This window comes from Sander lucioperca, chromosome 5 (genome assembly GCF_008315115.2).
Source record: "Sander lucioperca isolate FBNREF2018 chromosome 5, SLUC_FBN_1.2, whole genome shotgun sequence".
Classification (NCBI taxonomy): domain Eukaryota; kingdom Metazoa; phylum Chordata; class Actinopteri; order Perciformes; family Percidae; genus Sander; species Sander lucioperca.
This window is the reverse complement of record NC_050177.1, coordinates 36,728,474-36,750,101: the sequence shown is the minus strand read 5'-3', so window position 1 is coordinate 36,750,101 and position 21,628 is coordinate 36,728,474. Positions and strand designations below refer to the sequence as shown.

The window sequence follows — 21,628 nt, the reverse complement described above, 5'->3', positions numbered from 1 at the left end:
AATATAACTGGCATTTGTTGTGTGAACAAGTTTTTTCGGTTTTGTCTGCCAGAATCACTTATAAACCACTACGGATACAGTAGCTAAATGTCTTCAAATTGAAGTAACGTTAAGACCCGAGATATAGCTGACACGTCGATAGCTTTTCGGTCCATTTTTATTATGAATAAAAAGAAAGACGCGCAAACAAATCATCAGTGCAGCAGTGTGTTTCAACTCTCTTGCACGAGACTAAAGCAACACGACACGAGCAAAATATAACTTCAGTACTATACAGCGCCACGCTAAATACTCTTTTTTTTCCACTTTATTCTGTTTTATAGTCAGACAAAGTACAGTGCACATAGCTCACCATTACAGTCGCTACTTCCGCCATCATTCTGTCTCCATAGTGACCCGTCGTGCTTCCTTCCTCCAAATCTTTTCTTTTTCTTTTTTTGCTGCATTCAATAACTATCGGAAATATCGCAATCAACACTTGAGCAAGGCGAAATAGGCCTTTCTATGTTAGTTTACGATGGAAAATACTATAATTACTGGATATAACAGGTAGTGGCATTATAATGAACATGTAAATATTGATAAAAAGTCCCTTTTTCTGCGATAGCCAAGTTAAAGATAAAGTTAACCTGGAGTTGATCCAAGTTGTGGAGGAAAAGGTGTTTTGCCGTTCTTGAGAAAAACACAAAGTAGCCTAACCCAGAGCTATCACTGTTTGGATTTTGCGTTTTTGCTAATTATAATAATTTGAATCGATGAGGTAGACAATAGAAACAGCTTCATTCAATAACTCACCCATCTTGGGTCTTGCCAAAAAAAATAGTGGAATTAATAATAACGCACCACTGGCCTTTGCTCCAACATTGACTCATCCTCTTCTTTTTGTCCAGCTCACTGGGCCCATCAAAAGTAGCAGGCTAGTATGTAAGTATGGTAATTAATTAACTGCTTAATTCAACTTCCCCCCGTGCTGTCAAGTCTGCAGGGGTTATTAAAGATATTATGATCATCTTGTAATATAGCTAAAACCCAAGGACAATAGGTTATTTGCAATATCACAATGTAAGTTCAAGAGACTACCCACTTCATGTTAATTATGTTCAGAATATTGAGATCTTTTTAAGGCCCAAACACTATTCACACAGTGTGATATCTCTACAGATATGATTCTGTGCTGCAGTCATAATCAAGCTTACAGTAAATTGAACTGACACAATAGCAGTCACATTAGACCTTTGGCGCCATCATGTGTCAGATGCGCAAATAAAAACAAGTGCTGAAACAGAACGGTTTAGCTTTCGGTTCTGCTGAATTGAGACCAAATGTGTCAAGTCATGACACTTTAGCTGTCAGTGGATTATTATTCAAGGATTTTTGTCGATGGATAACAAAGAGGCAACACGCACCTGCGGCAAGTGGTGAGAGTTTACTTTCAGTTCAAGTTGAATTACATGAATAATATTTATGTCAGTATGATTTGGACGGCTGTATTCCAACAAACACCACACAGGCAGCGAGCAGTGGGATAAAGTCCTGTTTGGTACATTACGTAAGCCGATATTTGTAAGAAATTGGAAATCCTAACTCATATTCATTGTAGCCTACTTGTGAATATCTGATAGCAAGGCAATATGAACTTGTAAATTGTGTTAATGGAGTTTTCCATAAAGTGATTTCATAAGAAAGAAGTAAGGCTCATTACCTAGGAGGTTAGGCTACAGCCCGAAGATGCATAGTTTGCCTTTCACTTTCTGTTTACTGTACAGGTTTTGGAAACAGGGCAGATGTAGCCACAGTGGACACATAACATGACTACATTTCATAGGACAATGGGTACAAACAGTTCACTTTTGTGTTCAAGATGAAAAAGGTGTTCTCTACATTTACCAGATGGACACCTCTTGTTGATAGTCTTCTTTAAAGGATGTGCCTAATTACTAGTGTCAACTGATTCTGCTTTTAAATCCAATAACAACACCAATCAAATCAATAATTCAGTGAGTCAGTTCATTTTCACAGTCAGTGCATAATGTAACAACTTCCTGTCTTGCCCCAGTATTGACACAGTATTTGAATATATTATGATAATTATTATTAATAATAATAATAATAATAATAATAATAATAATAATAATAATTGTGGACTTAAAAAACTTTTTTTTTTTAAAAGAACTAAACTTTGCACATTAATCCCCTCTGCGTGGTTCTTGGTGTAAATAATCCATTTGCAATAAAGGTTGACAATTGCATAGAGTGGAGAAAAACTGAAATAAAAAATGTATATACACTCATATCAGCCAGTAACCATAAGGGACTGTTTGAAGATTATTGGGGTAGGGAGGGGAGTTGAATCTAAGTATGCCAGAATAATAAATAAACCCTAAGGATACAATATGCTTTCTATACCTTTTTATACCTGTCATGACTCATGACAGACAGAATATGACCCTCTCTTCTCTTTAAGCCACAAGGAGGTCGCAGAGGCCAACTTTGCTCTACATGAAACACACTGCAGCCGCTTCTTATGTCTCTGCCCTGACTGTGATGAACCAGTTCCCAGAGAGCAACTGAACCAACACAGAGAGGAACAGCACACCCAGGTATACACACACACACACACACACACACACACACACACACACACACACACACACACACACATGCTGGTGCATGTTCTGTAGGTTAACAACTCTGTTTGTTTGCAGGTGAGATGCTCCAAGTGTAACCAGAAGATAGAACGTTGTCACCTATTGGATCATGAGGTAAGTCCAGTGGTACTGTTGGTGCTGTTTGCCTGGACATAAGCTATAGTATAGTATTGTACAGTATAGGAAACATCTTTAATGATCTTGTTGCATTATGGGAAATGTAGGATCCAGTAAGCCACACTAGGGACTTAAAGGTAGGATATGTAGAGTAGGTCACTGTTACTTCGATTTTAAACATACTTTTTAAAATCGGTCTCTCACGAGGGGTTTCAAGGATTGATAATTATTCTGGATTGGATCATCATTTAATTTCCACTTTCATGCCAACTGTGAGGAACAAAGCAGTAAGGCACATGGAGTCACAGGTAAGTTTCAAGAGAAGGAGTTTTATTTACCCAAAAATAGCAAGAATTATTAAACAACACAAGTGAAGATAAATTCTGGGCCCATAAAAGAGGTCACCTAAACAGAACGTAACTAAAGTACATAAAGTAAGAAAGGGAAGAAATATACCGGCTGATCAGACCATGTTTGACACAAAGGGGAATCTAACAAATAAAACAGTATTAATTAAACTATAAACAACAATCAAAACAAAACCAACACTTATTCCAGAAAATATAAACCTTACTTAATAATATAATGTTAATCAAGTCGAAAAATAATCTAAAGAAAGAATAAAGCTCCCCATGACATGGTAGCGTCCAATTAGGCCACCTCCCCTATAAAACAGCTCTTTCTCCAGCCATCACCCGTTTGCCCAGCGGACTGCCTGGAAAGACCTTAGTGTGGAATCTCCAAACCTGTGAGCTCAAAAAAAAATAATGGTTATAAGAACGAAATAGACAATACAAAAGTAACTAAATGTGCGCGCTAAAAAAAGATACCTTTTACTTTCAACTAAATAAAGTATGTATAATGTGTCTGGAAAATGATATGAACCAATCTTTAGAAAACATAAGCCAAAGAAAAATAAACGTGAGTGCAAGAAGTTACCACTTTTAAGACTGCTGTGTGGCCTGTGGCCATGGCTGTGGCCATCACACCAACAAATGCCAGAATATGCAAATATTCAGAGTTACCCCATAACTTAATTCCTGTCAACGTGGGGGGGTGAAAGAGCAATGCCTCCAAAAGAGCAACACTGTCTGATATCAGATCTGTAGTAAAGGTTAAACTCTGATTTATCAGTCTGACTCTTCTCTGCTCCATCTCCCAGTCTGATGAGTGTGTGGAGCGTCTGCAGAGCTGTCAGTTCTGCGAGCTGGAGCTGCCATGGAAGGAGCTGGGCGAACATTGTCTGGTCTGTGGGAGTCGCACTGAACTCTGCAGGGACTGCGGCCGCTACGTCACCCTGAAGGACCAGCCCAAGCACGGTTTGACCTGCTCAGCTACTAACAATGGCACAGGTCCTCCTCAAACTACCAGCAAACTGCCACCAAACAAGAGTAAGGGGATGTTTGAGGCTTCAGCACAAACACCAATTAACTTACAGAATTGTTTTTTCTTTAACTATGACCATGTCTGTTTTCTATTTTTTAAAGCTAATATAGCAGTGACTTGTAGGAGCTGTATGGCATCATTTCCAGCTGAGGATATAGAGGAACATGAGGTATACATCTTTTCAAGCATTTCACATAATATGAGAACAATTCCTGATGCTAAACATACCTTATGTGGAGCATTAAAAACATCTTGCAATGTTAACAAAATGAGTGTATTCGCCTGTGATTCGAATCCTCTCCAAAATGAAAAAAAAAAGTAACTTTTAATAAGTAAAATTATTCTGGCATCCTTTTTTTCACCTGTTCATAAGTCATTAACGCAGTTGAGAAAACAATCAGGGCTTCCATACTTCTCCCATAGTCTCGCTTCAAGCCCAAATACACTGTACAGCATTTTTCAACAAGCAGTCATTGAAGTAATACTTTTGTCTGGTCCAACAAACCAGCTGGAGTGTGTTCCAGCAACCAGGTTGGACGATGAAGAGGCAGATAGTGAGGATGAGGATGATTTCTTCAGGCAGGGGGCCACTCCTTGGCTAAGCAGGACCTATAAGTCAACCTTTCCATCAGACGGACCCAGCAGAGGTCCCTGGGGTGATGGAGGTGACCCAGACCAGATCAGCACCTGTCCCCACTGTCATCTGGCCCTGCCCCTCATCACACTACGTTGGCATGCGGTAACATTCCTGCCTCACACATTTGTATTTATATTGTTAAAAAAGTTCCTATGGTAAGAGGTTTTCCCCTTCTCTCTCTGTTTTTAGGCGAAGTGCCAAATCCACGTTCACTTGAAATAAAGGGAGAGCTCCTCGGAATGGATGAGCTGCTTCAGAGATCTTTGATCAATGTTTCATTAGGGATAAATGACAAGTGTACTTGTGCTGTTAAAATGTACTTTCATTATTTCATATTATTTCCTAATGTTTAAATTAAGTTTTAGTAACTTTTAGTTTGTTAGTGTGCAAGCCTTTGTGCTTGCATGAAGAAGTGGTTCAGAATATAATACTCTGTATCTAAGTAAACTTGACATGCTTGATAACTTGGTGATGTTCCTTTTGCTAAATACAAACTAAACTAAGGTCAGCAGGGTCAACCTGTATTTTAACCTAATAGAAAATAATATCAAGCTAAAGCTATGACAACAAACTGCTTATTAAAAAGAAGTAATGCTCTGAGAAGTCCATACTATTACTCTTGCAAGTACATGGAGAGAACACCAATGGGAAAATAACAGATATTTACAGGTATGTTGGTCATGGAACTAGACTTTAGTTTATTTTATGTTTTGAAGAATCGTTACAAAATAATCCCAAAACTGCAGTATTGGGAGTAATCCACGAAGGTTGTAGACCTTTATATTTGCTGTATATATTTTATTGGCTACAGTGAGGAAATGTGAAACTGCACATACAGAGGACGCATAGAAATATGCCAATTTCCAATTCTATTTCTATGGCTATAACCTCAGCCCAAAACACACATTACAGCAAAAAACAAAAGTACCATATCTTGTTTTGATGTGTTCGGTCTCTCGCTTGAGGTCAAACGTAATTTAACAAATGGTGACTATGGCAACAGATAACATGTTATGGGTGGATACGGTCCGTTTTTCTGGAGTTGCCGTTGATTACTATCTACATTTCACTGTTTTGATGACATTAAACTTTAGAATTATACACCTAATGATAATACAATTACATTTTATTATCGAAAATAGAATAGTAATAAACAACACAAAGAAGTTATTTATTTTCATTTGAAAAGCTATACATTTGTTGGTATTGTCTTACAGTACATTAAAATGCATTACTATTTCAGAAAATAGGTCATTTTTTTAGTAAAAAACCAAACCAATAACCATAAATTGGCTAATATAATTGATTCCAGCAAGCCAGTAACAACATTCAATCTTTGTGTGGGTGAAAGTTTAGAACAGCAATATTTATAATCATGAGGAACAGCAAGAGGCCATGAAAACCATGCCATGTTATGATAAATAATCTGATGAATATTAATGACACTTTGTATCAAAATTAAGCAGCATAGTACAGTACACTAAATACAAAGCCACAATCATTTCAAAGGCACTTGCTGAAACCATATTGTTTTTTGAAGAAAAAAAACTAATTATATTCTTTCTTTACACACTTATAACAACCTATAAATACTTATACATTAACAATAAACAGTGCAACATATCTTTCTCAATTTTGCTTTGATATTTTTTAAAGGGAATGAATATTTCTTCAACAACTGCAAAGTGCAGGTGGGCTAATGAGACTGCAAGCTGAGAATGAGCCACAAGTAGTCTGACTGACTGACACACACACACACACACACACACACACACACACACACACACACACACACACACACACACACACACACACACACACACACACAAAGTTATCTTTTATTATTATTTTGCTGACAACAAATTAATGTGAAAACAAAAAATGGCAAATGAGCTTTGTTAGTTTTGCAATTCCCTTTTTCTTGACATAACTGTAGCAGTCCGGTGAAGTTTGGCTAGGGTGTTTTCACCCTAGCCAAACTAGTCAGACTCAAATATTCAGTGTTCCAGCTTTTCATTCTGCCACACCGAAGCAGCTGTGACAGCATGAAGTCCAGCATTAAAACATGGAGACAAATATTTGGATTTTCTAACGCAGCCTTGAAAGAGCGCTTCCTTACATCAACTGACACACTGGACTGATCACACAAAGCAGCAGGCCTGTACAGATCCTACAACATACTTCACCTTCTGTTTTATCAATATGTCTAACCTGGCAACCAAATTCCTCATTAAACAAACACATAACAACCAATCAAAGCACTTTGTCATATCTTATAAAGCAATCTTGTACATAGTATAGTAACTTTGTCATTTTATTAAGCTTTAAGCCAGGACACAAAGCTGGCACTTCTTTGTTCTACGCTCAGACCAATTTAAATTTGAGTTTCCATTCTGGGGGAAACAGGTTTTAAGTCAGTTGATGAAGGATTGCTCATAGCTTCTGCTTTGCTTGATTTCAGTCAGACCCTCCATTCTGGTCAACATATGTAGAGAAAATGTGACCCTAGAGACCAGTCGGAGAAATAATAAAAAAAAAAAAAGGTACTGACCACAGAAATGTAAGTAACTAATAACCACACCGGCAGTGTTAGAGAGGTCAGTGTGCATGTGTAACAGCATTAACAGGAAACACGTCCTAATCTGCACCTTTTGTGACAAGTTAGGAAACAATCCAGGCCCAAGCAAGATCCATTTCTACATCATACCACACTGATAGATCAGTTCAAAAAGTTTTCGCTCGCTATGGTTTTGTCAAGTCCGTTGATCTTCTCAGACATCAAGCCTTCCTCACTGGCTACCTTGGACTCATGGACCTATGAGAGAGAGAGCAGCAGGTCAGACTGGTGCTTACTTACATGCCCAGGAACATTTCTTTTTTTAAAGATTGCTTTTTGGGCATTTTAGGCCTTTATTTATAGGACTGCTGAAGACATGAAAGGGGAGAGAGAGAGAGAGAGGGGGAATGACATGCATCAAAGGGCCACAGGTTTGAGTCAAACCCGCGGCCTTCTGCATCAAGGAGTAAACCTCTGTATATGGGCGCGCGCTCTACCAGGTGAGCTACCCAGGCGCCCGCCCATGAACCTTTCTGACCAATTAAATGAGTTTAAAGTTGTCAAATAGGATGGAGGAGAAAATAAATGGCCATTTGTGGAGTACCCTTGGTACACAGTACAGTATGTGCTTAATACTTACCTTGAATGCCTCACTGATTCCAATGATGCACTGCAGAGTACTACTGTAGTAGCACAGCACACACTCCGCTCCCCGCACAGGGATTTCCTCTTTACTAACATATACCTACAAAAACAGAGAGACTTTGGTTCTATTTATGTATCTTTTATTATATCATCAGTTGGTTTTATTCGGATAGTTTTTCTTAAGATAGTGTGTCTTACTCATCGGTGCACGAATTACTACCTGTATGACTTCTTCATTGAAGGCCACTTCGTCGTCTTTGACCCACGTGTAGGTGATGTAGTCCGACACACTGGTGAATCCAACCTGAGTTAAATACACACATTCAAGATTGTCGTACTGAAATATCACAATTAAATTGCCAGTGGTAAATGGTTGTGGTTCAGACAACCTTATAGAGTCCGATCCAGTCCCATGTACTGGAGGGGAACGGCTGCAGAGGGCTGTAGAGAACCATTGCATCAATGTCTGCGCTCCAGTCGCCCTCTGCCTGCAGACGTACCAGAGGAGTCTCGTACATCTTCCTCAGCTGGATAGGTGGAGAAATAAACCTACAAGTTCAATCATCTTGCCTTTTGAAGGTAAATGATATACAGATGAATATGTAAATGTATTTGTAGATATTTAAAAGGATACATCCTGTTCAATCCTGTTATTACCTTTGTTGGTTTGTCAGCACGATTACGGAAAAACTACATGCCATGCTTCTTTTTATGAAAGTTAATGGAAGGGTGTAACATGGGCCAAGGAAGAACCCATTCAGTTTTGGAGAGGATCCGAATAATGGGGCGAATACACAAACTATCTTTCACGTTCGTTAACATTGAGGGACAGGGTATGGCTTTGGCGGAGGTCTGGGCTTTCTGAGTGCCCTCTAGTTACCACTTGGATTTTATTTAGGAGGTTTGGCCCCAGTTTCTATCAGTTGTGATCGCTTACCAAGTGAAGGATTTGGCAACGGATGTGACATTCCTAAAAAGAAGCCCAACAGTGAAATAAACAGGAGCAGTCAGACAATCAGATCAGTTTGAAACGAATCCCCAGGTTAGCCAAAGTTATTTAGAAAACATTATTACCCAAACTGTCCATTGCAACATCCATCAGTTTGACCCACTTCCAAGTTTACTAAGCCACTGTTTTCCTTGCACAGAAAAACAGTGGCTGTGCAAGGAATTATTCCAAACATTCAGGTGTGCTCACTTACAGTCTAACCTCAGTTTAGATGATCTGGCTAAACTGGTAGCTTTTAAACACCTTGTCTGATCATCTGACTGCTTGTGTTTCTCACCCCATCAGATTTTGCTGTAACCTGACCCATACTGGATCTTTGAGGCTGATACAGATAATGATATTTGGGAATTTAAAATCAAGTCTTAATATGGGTAGCTTAGATTTGTTTGTTTCTTCTTTTTTTGGACCAAGATACATACTGAACGGGACATTTTACATTTGAGAAATCAGCTTGCCAGTGCTCTCTGGTGGACAAACTGTATTTTTTTTAAAGATAATTTAAAGATAGTTTTCTGGCCATTTTAGCCTTTAATAGACAGGACAGATGTAGACAGGAAAGGGGGGAGAGAGGGGGAAGACATGCAGCAAATGGCCACAGGTCTGACCTGAAACCTGAGCCACTGTGTCGAGGACTGAGCCTCTGCATATGGGCGCCCGCTCTACCAGGTGAGCTACCCAGGCGCCCTTGGACACTGTTTTTAAAGTGCTCATATTATGCTTTAGGGCTTTTCCCCTTTCCTTTATTGTATTGTATATTTTTTTGTGCACGTTATAGGTTTACAAAGTGAAAAAGCCCAAAGTCCACCCCAAAGGGACTCATCATCTTCCAGAGAAAACTCACAAACTGCTCCAAACAGCTCTATTGTAGTCCAGCCTTTACTTCCGTGACGAACGTGCGTCACTTTATAATGCTCGCCTAGATGCTAGCATGGCACTCCCTCATGCTCTGCAACTGACTGGCTAACAGTACTTACTGCACATGTGTGACTCCCAACAAAGACGGTACAGAAGTGACATGCTTCACTCTGCAGCTAAAACAGAGAGCTCAACACACAGGGTGAAAAGAGGAGCTGCAGCAATGTGCAGTACAACAAATATATGGTGTTTTCTGAAAATTAAACCACATAAACCTATTCTGGTACAACCTTTAAATACAATTATGAACCTGGAAATGAGCATAATATGAGCACTTTAAATAAAGTTTTTTATTTCTGTAGTGCAATTTCTTGTTACATCTTGGCTGACATACACACCGATATCAATAAATCTACAATAAGCTAATATTGATCGATATATCAGCCAGATCTCATCAATTACTGTAAAGGTTATCGTAACCAATAGAAACCATGGCCTAAGATACAGAAATAAGACTCAGGTTGTAATAAAGACCAGTTATCCTTTAAAAGCCTTTAAAAACATTAAAGGATGAGGCTGGTAAAATCCTACAGTTCTGTTTTTGCCAACAAATCCCATTAAAAGACCAAAACCAGAAATGCGTTAATCTGTCTCCCAATACTTTCCCACTTTCAAAAACCTGCCAATGGATCTCAACTCAAAACTTTGACTTTTATTTTAAAGACTCAGTAACCGCCTAAACAGATGGGCGCTGAAGTTTTTAGCAAGTTTCTCAAAAATAAGAAATGGTGTTTTTGTTGGGGATTGTGAATTGACTAAAATCAAGCTACGTGTGTTTATCGTAATGAAGGAACATGTCAGCCAGTGCTCTATGGCACAGAGGAATAAGATCAGTCTTTGGATACACACACAATACGTTAGAACAGGGGTTCTCAACCTTTTGCAAGCTGGGCCCCCCCAAAGCTGGTTCATTGCAGTTGGGCCCCCCCTTCCCGGCGCCACCCCCACTACACCACCTTGCATAGATAGATAGATAGATAGCCCTAGGCTAGGCTATTATTTTTAGGCCCACACTATTATTATTATTATTATTATTATTATTATTATTATTATTGTTATTATTATTATTATTATTATTATTATTATTGTTATTATTGTCATCAGTAGCGGTAGATATTGTTATAATTGGCAGTAGCACCAAACTTCTAATGTGAGCTTGCAGGCATTATTATTATTATTATTATTATTATTATTATTATTATTATCATCATCATCAGTAGGCCTATTATCATTACTAGGCTATTGCTATAATTGGGAATTGGCACCAGACCTCTGATATGAATTCATGCTTTATTACTGTTATTATTACTAGGCCTAACAGTAGGCATATCATCTGCATTTTTGACAGAAGCTTGCAGGTAGGCGATGTTAATGTGAGACCTGAGCCAGGTATGCTTCAGTGTACCTTCAAAGCTTTTTTGCAGCTGGTGGTGCGTCGGTTGCCTTGTTGGTCCTCACTAGAAATCTCTCCATTTGTTTGGTTTTGAAATAATTTGGATGTGGATTAGTTGTGTTTTCAATAAGTTGAGGCTATGATGTAACGATGTGTGCGTGTGTGCAGCCTGGACGCGGAGTGGTGTGTGTCTCCTCTCTGCAGGCTGGGACAGCTGCGTGAGGCTACTGAGAGACTGACCGGCTGTGAGGGCTTTTGGACGGGGGAGGGGCTCACGGCAGCACCCGCTGCTCGTTAAGCACATAACTGCAGAGTGCTACGTGTTTTCGAGTCTCCAAACACCACAAAAGTCTCCAATAACACCAGTAAAAGTCGCTAGATTTGTTGCTAGTCACTTTTGACAAAAAAAGTCGCCAGGAGGATGACTTGTTTTACAGTTGTGCGGAGGCTCCACACAGAGCTTTCTCCGTAGCCTACGTAAGTGGCCTGATGTTTATACTTGTGCACTGGTGTGTGCGTGAGCCGGCATGTGTGTGTGTGTGTGGTAGAGGGAGAAGTGAGAGAGTGACGGCGTTTAGCTTTAGAGCGAGTATCGACTCTAGAGTCACAGTGAGAGAAACAAAGTGTCTCCTCTGTTCTTTCTGACCACGGTGGGAAATCTGGAGCAGGAAAAGTTAATTATCTCCTTGAGTTCATGTTGTTTATGGAGAAGGAGAACCAGGAAATGAGTCGGGGAGGAAATGCAACGCTACCCAGCCACGACCGAGGACGTGTAGTTACATTACATTACGTGATTTTTATTTATTTTTTTCCTCCCATCCTGTAGCCTACTCGCGCCCCCCCAGGAGAGTGTCCGCGCCCCCCCAGGGGGGCGGGCCCCACCGGTTGAGAACCACTGCGTTAGAAGAATCAATTCATTGTTGGTTTTAGTCTTTTCATGGGATTTGTTCTCAAAACAAAACAAGAATGTGACTCTTCACTAAATATATAATCCAACCTGCTTTACTGTGTTCCAGTTTCTCACCTCCAGTGTGAAGACACTGATGACAGGCTTGTGGTCACTGATGCTGTACTCCATGTTGCTGGTGTACAAGTCCTGCCTGATCTTCAGCGGGTACTCCTCATCCTCTTCCACATGCCCGACCTTCTTTGCATCCGGTCCAACCCTGTTTTCATCTTGCTCGTCAGAGGGTGGGGCCTTGGGTCGGAGCCGCCACAGAATCCTGTCGGTCCAGGCAGGTTTACGCTTCTTACCGCTGGACACGTGTTAACAAATCATCAACGGACAGAGAGTAGAAAGGCGGACTTTAGTTAGGAGACAAAGACAACTCTTTACAACAAGAAAGAATCAAGGATGTTGGAAGGTGCATAACTGGGTGACCGATGAAAAAGTAGAAAGGGGGGGGGTGGTCTCTCACTAGCCTGACAATCAGACTAAATTGCCATTTTGTTTCACTATATTATTCAGTCCGACATCGTGTTCACGTTAGCATATTTCTGTTTGAGAGGAGAGTTAGTGAGTAATCTATATCAATGGAAGTAAATTTCAGTCAACAAAGAAGGTGTAGCAGCGGTTTCTGGAAGCAGTTAACTTCTTTTCACAACGAACAAAGAAATATTCCATTTGTTGAGTTGTTTTTACTGTTATGTATTTGAATTACAATGACCTGTAGAGATGCATCAATCCCATTTACCCTTGTCACTATTTTTGTGGCCATTTTTTCATTGATGTAGCCATTTTCCCGGCTCTGCATTTTTATTTTGCCTCAAAGCTCTAGAACCAGCCTTCAGTGATCACAACATCAGACCTATTTGAATCATCAAAAAGAAACTGGAGACGTGGGCAGCAATTTAGAGGTTGAGAACCAGGCTACAGTCTGACCACTCAAATAACTATACAGTAAGCTGCTAGGTGTTTGCAATACTGTAATTTTCACTGTGTAACAATATATCAGACAAGGTGTCAAACAAATTGCAAGTACTGTGGGCCTTAGTGGGCCTGTATATACAGTACATCCAATATAACAGGTAAAAGGTTCAGTTTGTCTTTGTAAATATGAAAGTATTACATTCCATCGTACAAGCTGCTATTTTGTGCCATGGAATTTAGTAGATGGATACATTTAATGCCAATGTTTGTGATATATTATGTCTAACCGATACAAAATTTGTGATTCTCTCAAGTTTCTAAGGTTCTTCAGACACAGAGTTTTCAAGTGTTAAGCTAAATTTTGAACTTAGATTTTGATATGAGATGTCTAATATTACATGACTTAAAATGTATTTACTAGTATGTTAAGGCAGCTACAATTTACATTGTCATATTACAGGATATGGCTGTGTAATATCTATTATCTATTATTTATTATCTATTACACATCTTTGTTACAGTTAATGTGACATGATTTAAACAGATTTTTACAGACCACACAGTAGCTGTTGTCTGCCAGCAACCTCCATCATAGGCGGTAGCATGTCTGGGTGATTAATGGATCTAATTATAATCCAACACACACATATTGAATTATCCACAGTCATAGCTGTCATGTTACCAAAACATCTATTTCTGGCCATGCATGTTAACTGTTATGCAGCAGCTGTTCTGGGACACTGCCTTTTATATAAACAAGCTCTGAAAGCAGTAAGATGGTAATGCACACTGTAGGTTAAAGGCAGGTTAATATGGACTACTGATATTTTGCCATTTAGAAGTACCTTTTGGAGTTTTTAAACAAAAAGTTGTATATACATTTAGTGTTTCTCATCAAAGCACATGTATGCATCTTTGATGCTTAACAAATGTGTTGAATGTCTTATCTTTCTCATAAAACATTTGTAAAGTCAATTCTTTTTACATTTCTGCATTGTTTACATTCATGTTTGCTTGCTAGAAGTCCCTGCATTTTTCATTGCTACGTTTCTTGGTGCATTACCTCCACCAACTGTCTATTATGAGAATAACATGAAACTGTCGGAAGGAATGTGGCTCAGGCCTGTGTTCTCATGCGCGCAACAATGATACAAAACAAATGGGGATCCACTCATAAAAATATCGTGCAATAGTTCCACTAGTGGTCAAAAACTCCACAGGGTACCTTTAACAGCAATAACACTGGCCCCCAAAACAACAGGTCTGTGAGCTCAGACAACATTCTTCAAAATAAACAAGCCTTTCAGTCTTTTCTTTGCACAGACAATCTGACATTTGTCTTGAAAAGACTGTTAGCTCCACCTGCTGGTTTGTATAATTTGCAGTATGTTACAGATGAAGATGATCTTCATTAAGCCTTTGAAAATTGGTCTTACGATATGCATTAAAAAAGAGGATACGACTTTTAGCATCTTGTTAAAAGTAGCATGTGTGCACATACTGTAGTGCAGTTAGGTGAATTCAAAAAGGGGTGACATGATATATTAAGGGAGATGTGGACACAAATGTTTTGAACTCTTACTTAAAGCCAAACCATGTCCTGTAGAGCCTGTGAAGTTGTAAAAAGGCACAGATGCAATATATACAAATTACCATAATTAAGAGGCAAGTACTGGAAATGAAAAACGATTTTAAATTATGATATATATATATATATATATATATATATATGATTAATTAGGACTGATTATAATGATGTTACTAAAACAAGTTACCTGCTGTCATAAGTATCGGAGTTTAAGTCAAACTTGTACGTGGGTTGAAAGTCCAGAGGCCCTTCCTCAAACTCCTGGAGCATCTGTTCGTTCTTCTTCATCATGGTCAACTGAGAACGACAACGCACACATTTCATGCTATCACTAACTCCCAAATTACAAATACAGTACCAAAGCATGACTAATAATATTCTGGCTGCTCATGCACAGATCATTCAAGTGGTGTGCTGGGATCCCTATGAACCCTCATATGAACAGGAGTTGATTATGCTGTGAACAGCTGAATGGTTCTGGAAGTGTCAAACCTGGTCTTTGCTCCACAGCAGGTTGTAGGTCTGATTGTTGATACAGGAGCGGACAAAGTGCATGCCATGGTCCTGAATTCGGAAGTTGAGATCTCCAAACCAGAACACCAACCTGGACCGAGAGAGGGGTAGAGGAGGGAGGATGGACAGCAAGAGAAAGCAGTTGATGGAAAAAGAAATGAGAAATATCAAAGAATGGGTGACTGTACCGATTTTATACATGATGCAGAGACTGTGAGATAAATGAAGCTTAAAGATCTTCTTTAAGATCTGTCATATTTTCAAAACATCTGTTTGGGTAAGCTGGAGTTTGTATTCTGTGTATCTCCTCACCTGTGATCAACAATTCTTGAAGCCTTTATACAGTCAAAGGTCTGTGTGTCCATGATGTACTCAAACTCATCCACTCTCTCTGTGGCGTACTTCATGTGTGCAGCCAAGTGACAGTTGAGGAAACAGAGCATGTGACCATAGAAAGACAGGCGGACAGACACGCCACCTTTGTTACCCTGAGAGACAAACAGGAAGAGATGAGAAACAGAGGAACCACAAATTCTGTCAAACTACTCTGCACTGCTCCTTCAGTGTTTCAGCTGTGTGAGAGACAAATCAATGCTTTAACAACTAAGACAGAAACAAAAGACAAAATTATCAACTTCTGACAAGTGCAACAAATGCTATATTTGACATTTTGGAGGGGAAAAACTTAGCAAGTCAAACATTTACTTCTGTTTCTGTAGTTCGGTTAACAAAGTGACACAAGTGGAATGTGTGTATTTTCATCCCATCCCTTATTGAAAGGGGAACTGCGCCAATTTTACACATTAGTGTGGTTACTAGTGTTGGGGAGTACTACTGCATATGTGAAGAAAAAAATTGTATAAAGCCCTCCAGAGGAAGCTGTGTTAAATCTGATAAATGTCTTCAAGTGATACAATGTGAGTCAGCATCAGTTGGAGCTGAAGACTACAAGTTTGAAAAGGAAAAAGAATCAGGGATGTGGAGTTAGAAAGAAGTGAGCTTACCAGACCTCTATAGACCACTCCTCATCTCTGTTTGAGACTACAGGCTACATTAGCCACCACTAGCATTACACTCCTGATTTTGAGACCAAACTGTTGGCAGTTGAGTTGCATTTTGGGTAATGAAAACACCCGATTTAAACAAGGGAAAAGAATGCTGCTGCATCTATTTTGATTGCTTTTTTAACTGTCCATTGTGACTCTGACAGAATAACACAAGTGCAATGCTAAATCAGTGGAGTCCTGTGTGTGTGTGTGTGTGTGTGTGTGTGTGTGTGTGTGTGTGTTTCTCACCCAGTAACCAAAAATGCCTGTGCGTGTGTATGTGGCCTGAATGTCTCTGATGAAGGGGACGTGCTCCAGTTTGGAGAAGAAGAGCAGCAGCAGACCCTGCATTCTGATGGATGACACCTGACACAGACACAAAGTAAATACAGTGCAACATTACACTCCAAATAAAAGCTATCAAGGATTTACACTTATTACAAGGAGGAAAAAAACTTGAAATAGACACTTGAAAGATTAATCTGTTCTTGTTTACCTGGAAATGGGTGTCACTTTGAATGTGTACCAGGGTGTAAGAAGATTTGTACCTTAACGTATTTCCGTGGTGCTAAGGTGGCCATTAACAGGTGACTCCAGGAGTCATCGAATATAGTGTCCGACACAAACCTCAATGGCCCTGAGTACACCTCCTGCAAACTATTACACACAGGGTCTTAATTGTCAGTCACTCTGCGCGTTATATAAGCAAAATACTGACCCCAACAATCAATTCACATTCCATGCACCACCTACCCAATGACGTAGAGGTCTGGGCTCTTTGGGGAGTTCAGATGGAGAAGCAAGGTCATGTCATCTGGAGGATCAGCTGTGGCCACGTTCCACGTCACCATGTGTAGCCTGCGGGCACGGAAGATGGGAAAATAGTCATTTATGCATCGCTCGCAACCAAAGATGAGTTCAGTTCAGTTCAGTTCAATTTTATTTATATAGCACGTTTAAAAACAACCATAGTTGACCAAAGTGCTTAACAAGGTCCAAAAATCAAAGAGATAATATACACAAACAATACACAATATACAATACAAAATAACCAACAGTAGAAAAGGTCAAAGTATCAAAGCTCAACTTGAATTGAAAGCCAATGCACAGTAATGGGTCTTAAGCAAGGACTTGAACGTTTCAATGGTCCGAGCTGTTCTTATGTGAGCAGCCACTGCAAAGGCTCGGTCACCTTTGTTTTTTAACCTGGATCTGGGCACATCGAGGAGCATCTGACTGGAAGACCTCAGTGCTTTGACAGGTGTGTGGACATGTAAGAGCTCCGATAAATAAGAAGACAACCCAGTTAAGATTTTGAAAACAATTAATACAATTTTAAATTCAATCCTGAAACAAACAGGAAGCCAGTGAAGCGTGGCCATAACCGGTGTAATGTGGTCACGCTTTTTGGTCCCGGTTAAAAGTCGAGCTGCTGCGTTCTGGACTAACTGTAACCGACAAACGGATGACTGATCCAATCCAACATACAAAGAGTTACAGTAGTCTAAACGGGACGTAATGAGCACATCATTCGAGTGTAAAAGCTGTTACAGTATAAACTGTGATACTACCACGCGCAAATCAGGCTGCTACTGTTAAGATAATGAGACCATTCATCCTTTCGCCCAAACTCGCAACATTCATATGATTGGATTGTCTTTGCTACGACAGTAACTGATGTATGACAGAAATCCAAAGGACAAAGTTCCCCTGGAGGGTTTCAATTAGCAAGAACGAAGAGTGTCTTTTAATGGCCAGTTCTTTGAAACCACAGCAGAAAAAAAAAAGTTAAAACATGTTAAAGAGAAAAGAGTACAGAGCTGATTAAAAAAAAAACGATCTTATATTATATCAAACTATCTTTCCAGCTTTAGCACACACAGAAAAGACAAGCGAAGAGGTGACATTTTTTTTCCACCTGAAACTGTCTTTTTTCGGCTTGTTGGCTCTCTTGCAACAGAGGAGGAAGGCTTTATCCAGAGTCTTGACCATATCCTCATGCAGCTCGTTTTTGGGGCCCAAGTCGTCAACGCACGTCATCAGCTGGTTGAGCCGATGGCGCAGAACCAGTTTACTGCCTGTATACTGTGTGGCATCGCTGGAAAGGCTGTCAGAGCGGACACGCTCCATGGTGCCGAACAACCGACTGATTTCATCCATTCTGACACCAAGTGTTGAATGCAGTGAGGTCCGCTGTCTTCTTGAAAGACTGAGTGTTGGTGAAGTGACAAAATACGAAAGGACAAAGTATTTTCCTAAAGGACCAAATATGTTGGCAGTGTACCACAAAAAAAAAAAAAAAAATCAAAAATGTGACAATTTTAAGTATGTTTGGAACGAACGAAGAAAATCAACAACTGTCCGAAGTTTTGGTTGTTTCTGTAGAATCAAACCGCTGAGTGAAATGTGGAAAGTCCCAGTTTACAGATTTAGGTGCTCCAGAGTTGGACTGAGTGACTGACTGACTGAGTGAGTGTATAATCTCTGTAAAATGCCTCAACGTTAGGCTTAATGAAACATTGGGAAACCAACTTGCACCAGTAAACATAAAATGCTTTCCCTTTGCTGAGCACTCGGCTTTTCTTAGGCAGGACAGCAACACATTGTTTTTTCTTTAAATCCGCATTAATTATTGGGCAACCTAATCCACGCCAGAATGCAGTCAGATTTGTATAGTGGAAAACATTGCACTGTGTTTAGTCTTGCACTTTACACCCTAAATGAGACAGACAATTATGCTTTCAGCAGCCGGCACTGACATACAGAGTTGGTCAACTGCTGATGCTACACTTTAAATTAAATGAATAATAATAATAATAATAATAATAATAATAATAATATTTTGTAGCTGTGAACTTAAATGTCACATATAAAATGCTATTTATTGGCTCTGTTTTTATTGTTCCTATTTATTGATCTTTATTCTAAGTGTGCATCTTAAGTTGTCAGCGCTAAAGTCCAAAACAATTTTCCCCAAGGGGACAATAAAGTATAATTGAAGTGAAGACTAAAGAGGTGAATGTCAACATTGAAAAGCCTGTCTTTCTGATTGACTTTCCATCCAAAAGTGGACAGTATCATCTCTGTTTAAAGAAGGCAATGCCAATTTCACTACAAGAAACAAAACAAAACAGTGAGGAGAGTATGCATCTGGTCCAGCTTGAAAAATCCCTCTTTTGTATTATGCACTATATAGATTGTGTCATCACAGCCCATCACAATGACCCCCTTATCATAATACCATACATGCCATTGTATGATTGGGCTTATCTATAGTTCAAGTGACACTGATCATTGGTTTGACATCAAAACAGTTCCCAGGAAAGAAATTAAGCCTTCATCCCAATATGTCAAGGGAACTTAAGCAGTCACCACCTCCACAGTCTGGTATGGCTCTACAACCAAACATCACAAAGCAAGAGGCTACAATCTACCATTGGTACGGCAGAAAAGACCATGTGACTTATTATTAACCACCATCCAGAAAATATTCCCTGTCAGGCTCTTTAAATCTTATTACTTCATGAACAAGACCCACAAGCAGTTTCTTCCCACACGCCATTACTTTTATGAGCGCAGTAAACAAAAACATTTTATGGCTGTGTGACAGTAAAACTGTGCAATAGTTGGTAGGATCCACTTACCGTGCATCAGCTACACATACACACACTTGCACACCAGACTCATTATACTCGTCAACACTCACATTACAACAAGTGTACGTAATTTATTTATTTATATATATATATATATATATATATATATATATATATATATATATATATATATATATATGAATGACTCATTCTGCAGTAGCTGTATGTAGTGAATCCTACAGTCTATGAGCGCATCCCCTGAAGGATCTGAAGATTGTGTAGTGGACAATATCTCAGGTCAAGGTCCATTCAGAAATCTACATCTTGATGCTACTGCTTATCGACAAAATGTCTGACACAGCTAGACTTAAAATTTCTCTAAAACTGATAAAAATATGGCGAACCGCCATATTATCAAGGCACACTTGTAAACCTTATCAAACAATTTACCGTACTACAGGTATTTTCATCTTGTAGTTGTGATAATTTTCCTCTTGTATCCTACACCGTGGTAGTCGGTGACCCTCAATGAAGTTGCATAACGTTAAACAATACAGGAGGTCCGTGCATTATTTATATAATGTTCTAAGGGGTTCGTATGTTTGCAGAGAAGCATGAACATTTTGACAAACGCGGATGCAACAATAGTCGCAGGGCAGAGTCCAACCTGAAGCTCTCTTCCTCGTAGTTTCCTTTCCTCAAACTGAGGTCTGGCTGCTGGGCACCGGACTGCTGCCCATTCTCCTCCATCATCTCCGCACCTGGAAGGCAATGAAGCAATTCCGCTATAACCTAAACAAAGTAAAAATGCAATACTTGCAACAGTAAAGCACTAACGTTAACTGTTACATTAGCTAACGTTGCTAACTTAAGCCTAGGGTTAGGATATGACTCTAGGTTAAGCACACAGAGTATCTAGCTAGCTAACATAATTCATATCTGGCTTGCGCATACTCGGTTATTTGTAACATGAACTTACGTCGAGCTACCTGCACATAACGTTAGCTAACGATATAACGTTAACCATGCTCCGCTGTTGAGCGATGTATTTTCATCGGAAAATGTAACGGAGATGACGCTAGCTACATAAAACAAGCTTATTTCATCTTACACTTGGCTAACACTCGAATTACCAACCTGTATGAGTGGGAGTGTTTTTATCGTATACTACCCGATATGCTTTGTTAGTACTTTTCGTTGTTTTTCTAACGTAGCTACTTGAGATATACAGTAGAGATCCACAGCTGCAGTCTGACAGTAACGTTACAGCACAGCTTAGTGTTGTTGTTCCTGCCCCTTATCCGGGCACCTTATTTACCTTCAAAATAAAGCGTAACATTGTCACGTACTTGAGTTAAAACTGTCATCTTGTGTTATCATTTACAAAATTCCCTATCCAATATATTGTTTATCCATTTATTAGCACTGCAATACATTTGCAAGCTATTGAAGACAATTAAGTTGAATAACCAAAAGTAAGTTATGTGACTAAACCTCAAAATCACCATCCATTAACGTTGTGGCAGAAATTGTTTGACCTGAATCATTTGTCTCCAACACAGCTAATTGTTAATGTGAGGATGAAATGCAAGTGAAAATAAGCATTTTGATAGCGTGCGCACCTTTTATGCCAAATTATTTTTTATATGCAGAATTAAGAGTGTTTAGTCAGTTAACGCTTGTGGGGATGCTTTTATTCTGAAGGATT

The 21,628-nt window shown here is 39.4% G+C and overlaps 2 protein-coding genes across 8 annotated transcripts; one reads left to right on the top strand and one right to left on the bottom strand.

The window, feature by feature from the left end:
* Positions 1 to 1,259: 1,259 nt before the first annotated feature.
* xaf1 (XIAP associated factor 1) lies at positions 1,260 to 5,384 on the top strand. Its single transcript, XM_031283571.2, has 7 exons — positions 1,260 to 1,418; positions 2,465 to 2,600; positions 2,706 to 2,762; positions 3,928 to 4,156; positions 4,253 to 4,320; positions 4,660 to 4,890; positions 4,978 to 5,384. The coding sequence occupies exons 1-7, from the start codon at positions 1,381 to 1,383 to the stop codon at positions 5,008 to 5,010; spliced, it is 792 nt and encodes a 263-aa protein (XP_031139431.1). The 5' UTR covers positions 1,260 to 1,380; the 3' UTR covers positions 5,011 to 5,384.
* A 568-nt stretch (positions 5,385 to 5,952) lies between these two features.
* inpp5ka (inositol polyphosphate-5-phosphatase Ka) lies at positions 5,953 to 21,232 on the bottom strand. Of its 7 annotated transcripts, none has more exons than XM_036001309.1 (15): positions 21,058 to 21,232; positions 20,588 to 20,681; positions 17,078 to 17,182; positions 16,873 to 16,981; positions 16,574 to 16,690; positions 15,591 to 15,766; positions 15,258 to 15,369; positions 14,953 to 15,062; positions 14,760 to 14,786; positions 13,734 to 13,784; positions 12,332 to 12,563; positions 8,380 to 8,517; positions 8,211 to 8,294; positions 7,986 to 8,090; positions 5,953 to 7,603 (listed from the first exon to the last, which is right to left on the bottom strand). In XM_036001309.1, exons 2-15 carry the CDS (start codon positions 20,671 to 20,673, stop codon positions 7,508 to 7,510), a joined length of 1,548 nt encoding a protein of 515 aa, XP_035857202.1. In that variant the 5' UTR covers positions 20,674 to 20,681; positions 21,058 to 21,232; the 3' UTR covers positions 5,953 to 7,507. The 7 variants fall into 7 exon arrangements, with proteins under 7 accessions (XP_035857202.1, XP_031139426.1, XP_031139427.1 ...); XM_031283566.2 differs by lacking the exon at positions 21,058 to 21,232 and adding an exon at positions 20,900 to 21,017; XM_031283567.2 differs by lacking the exon at positions 13,734 to 13,784.
* Positions 21,233 to 21,628: the final 396 nt, after the last annotated feature.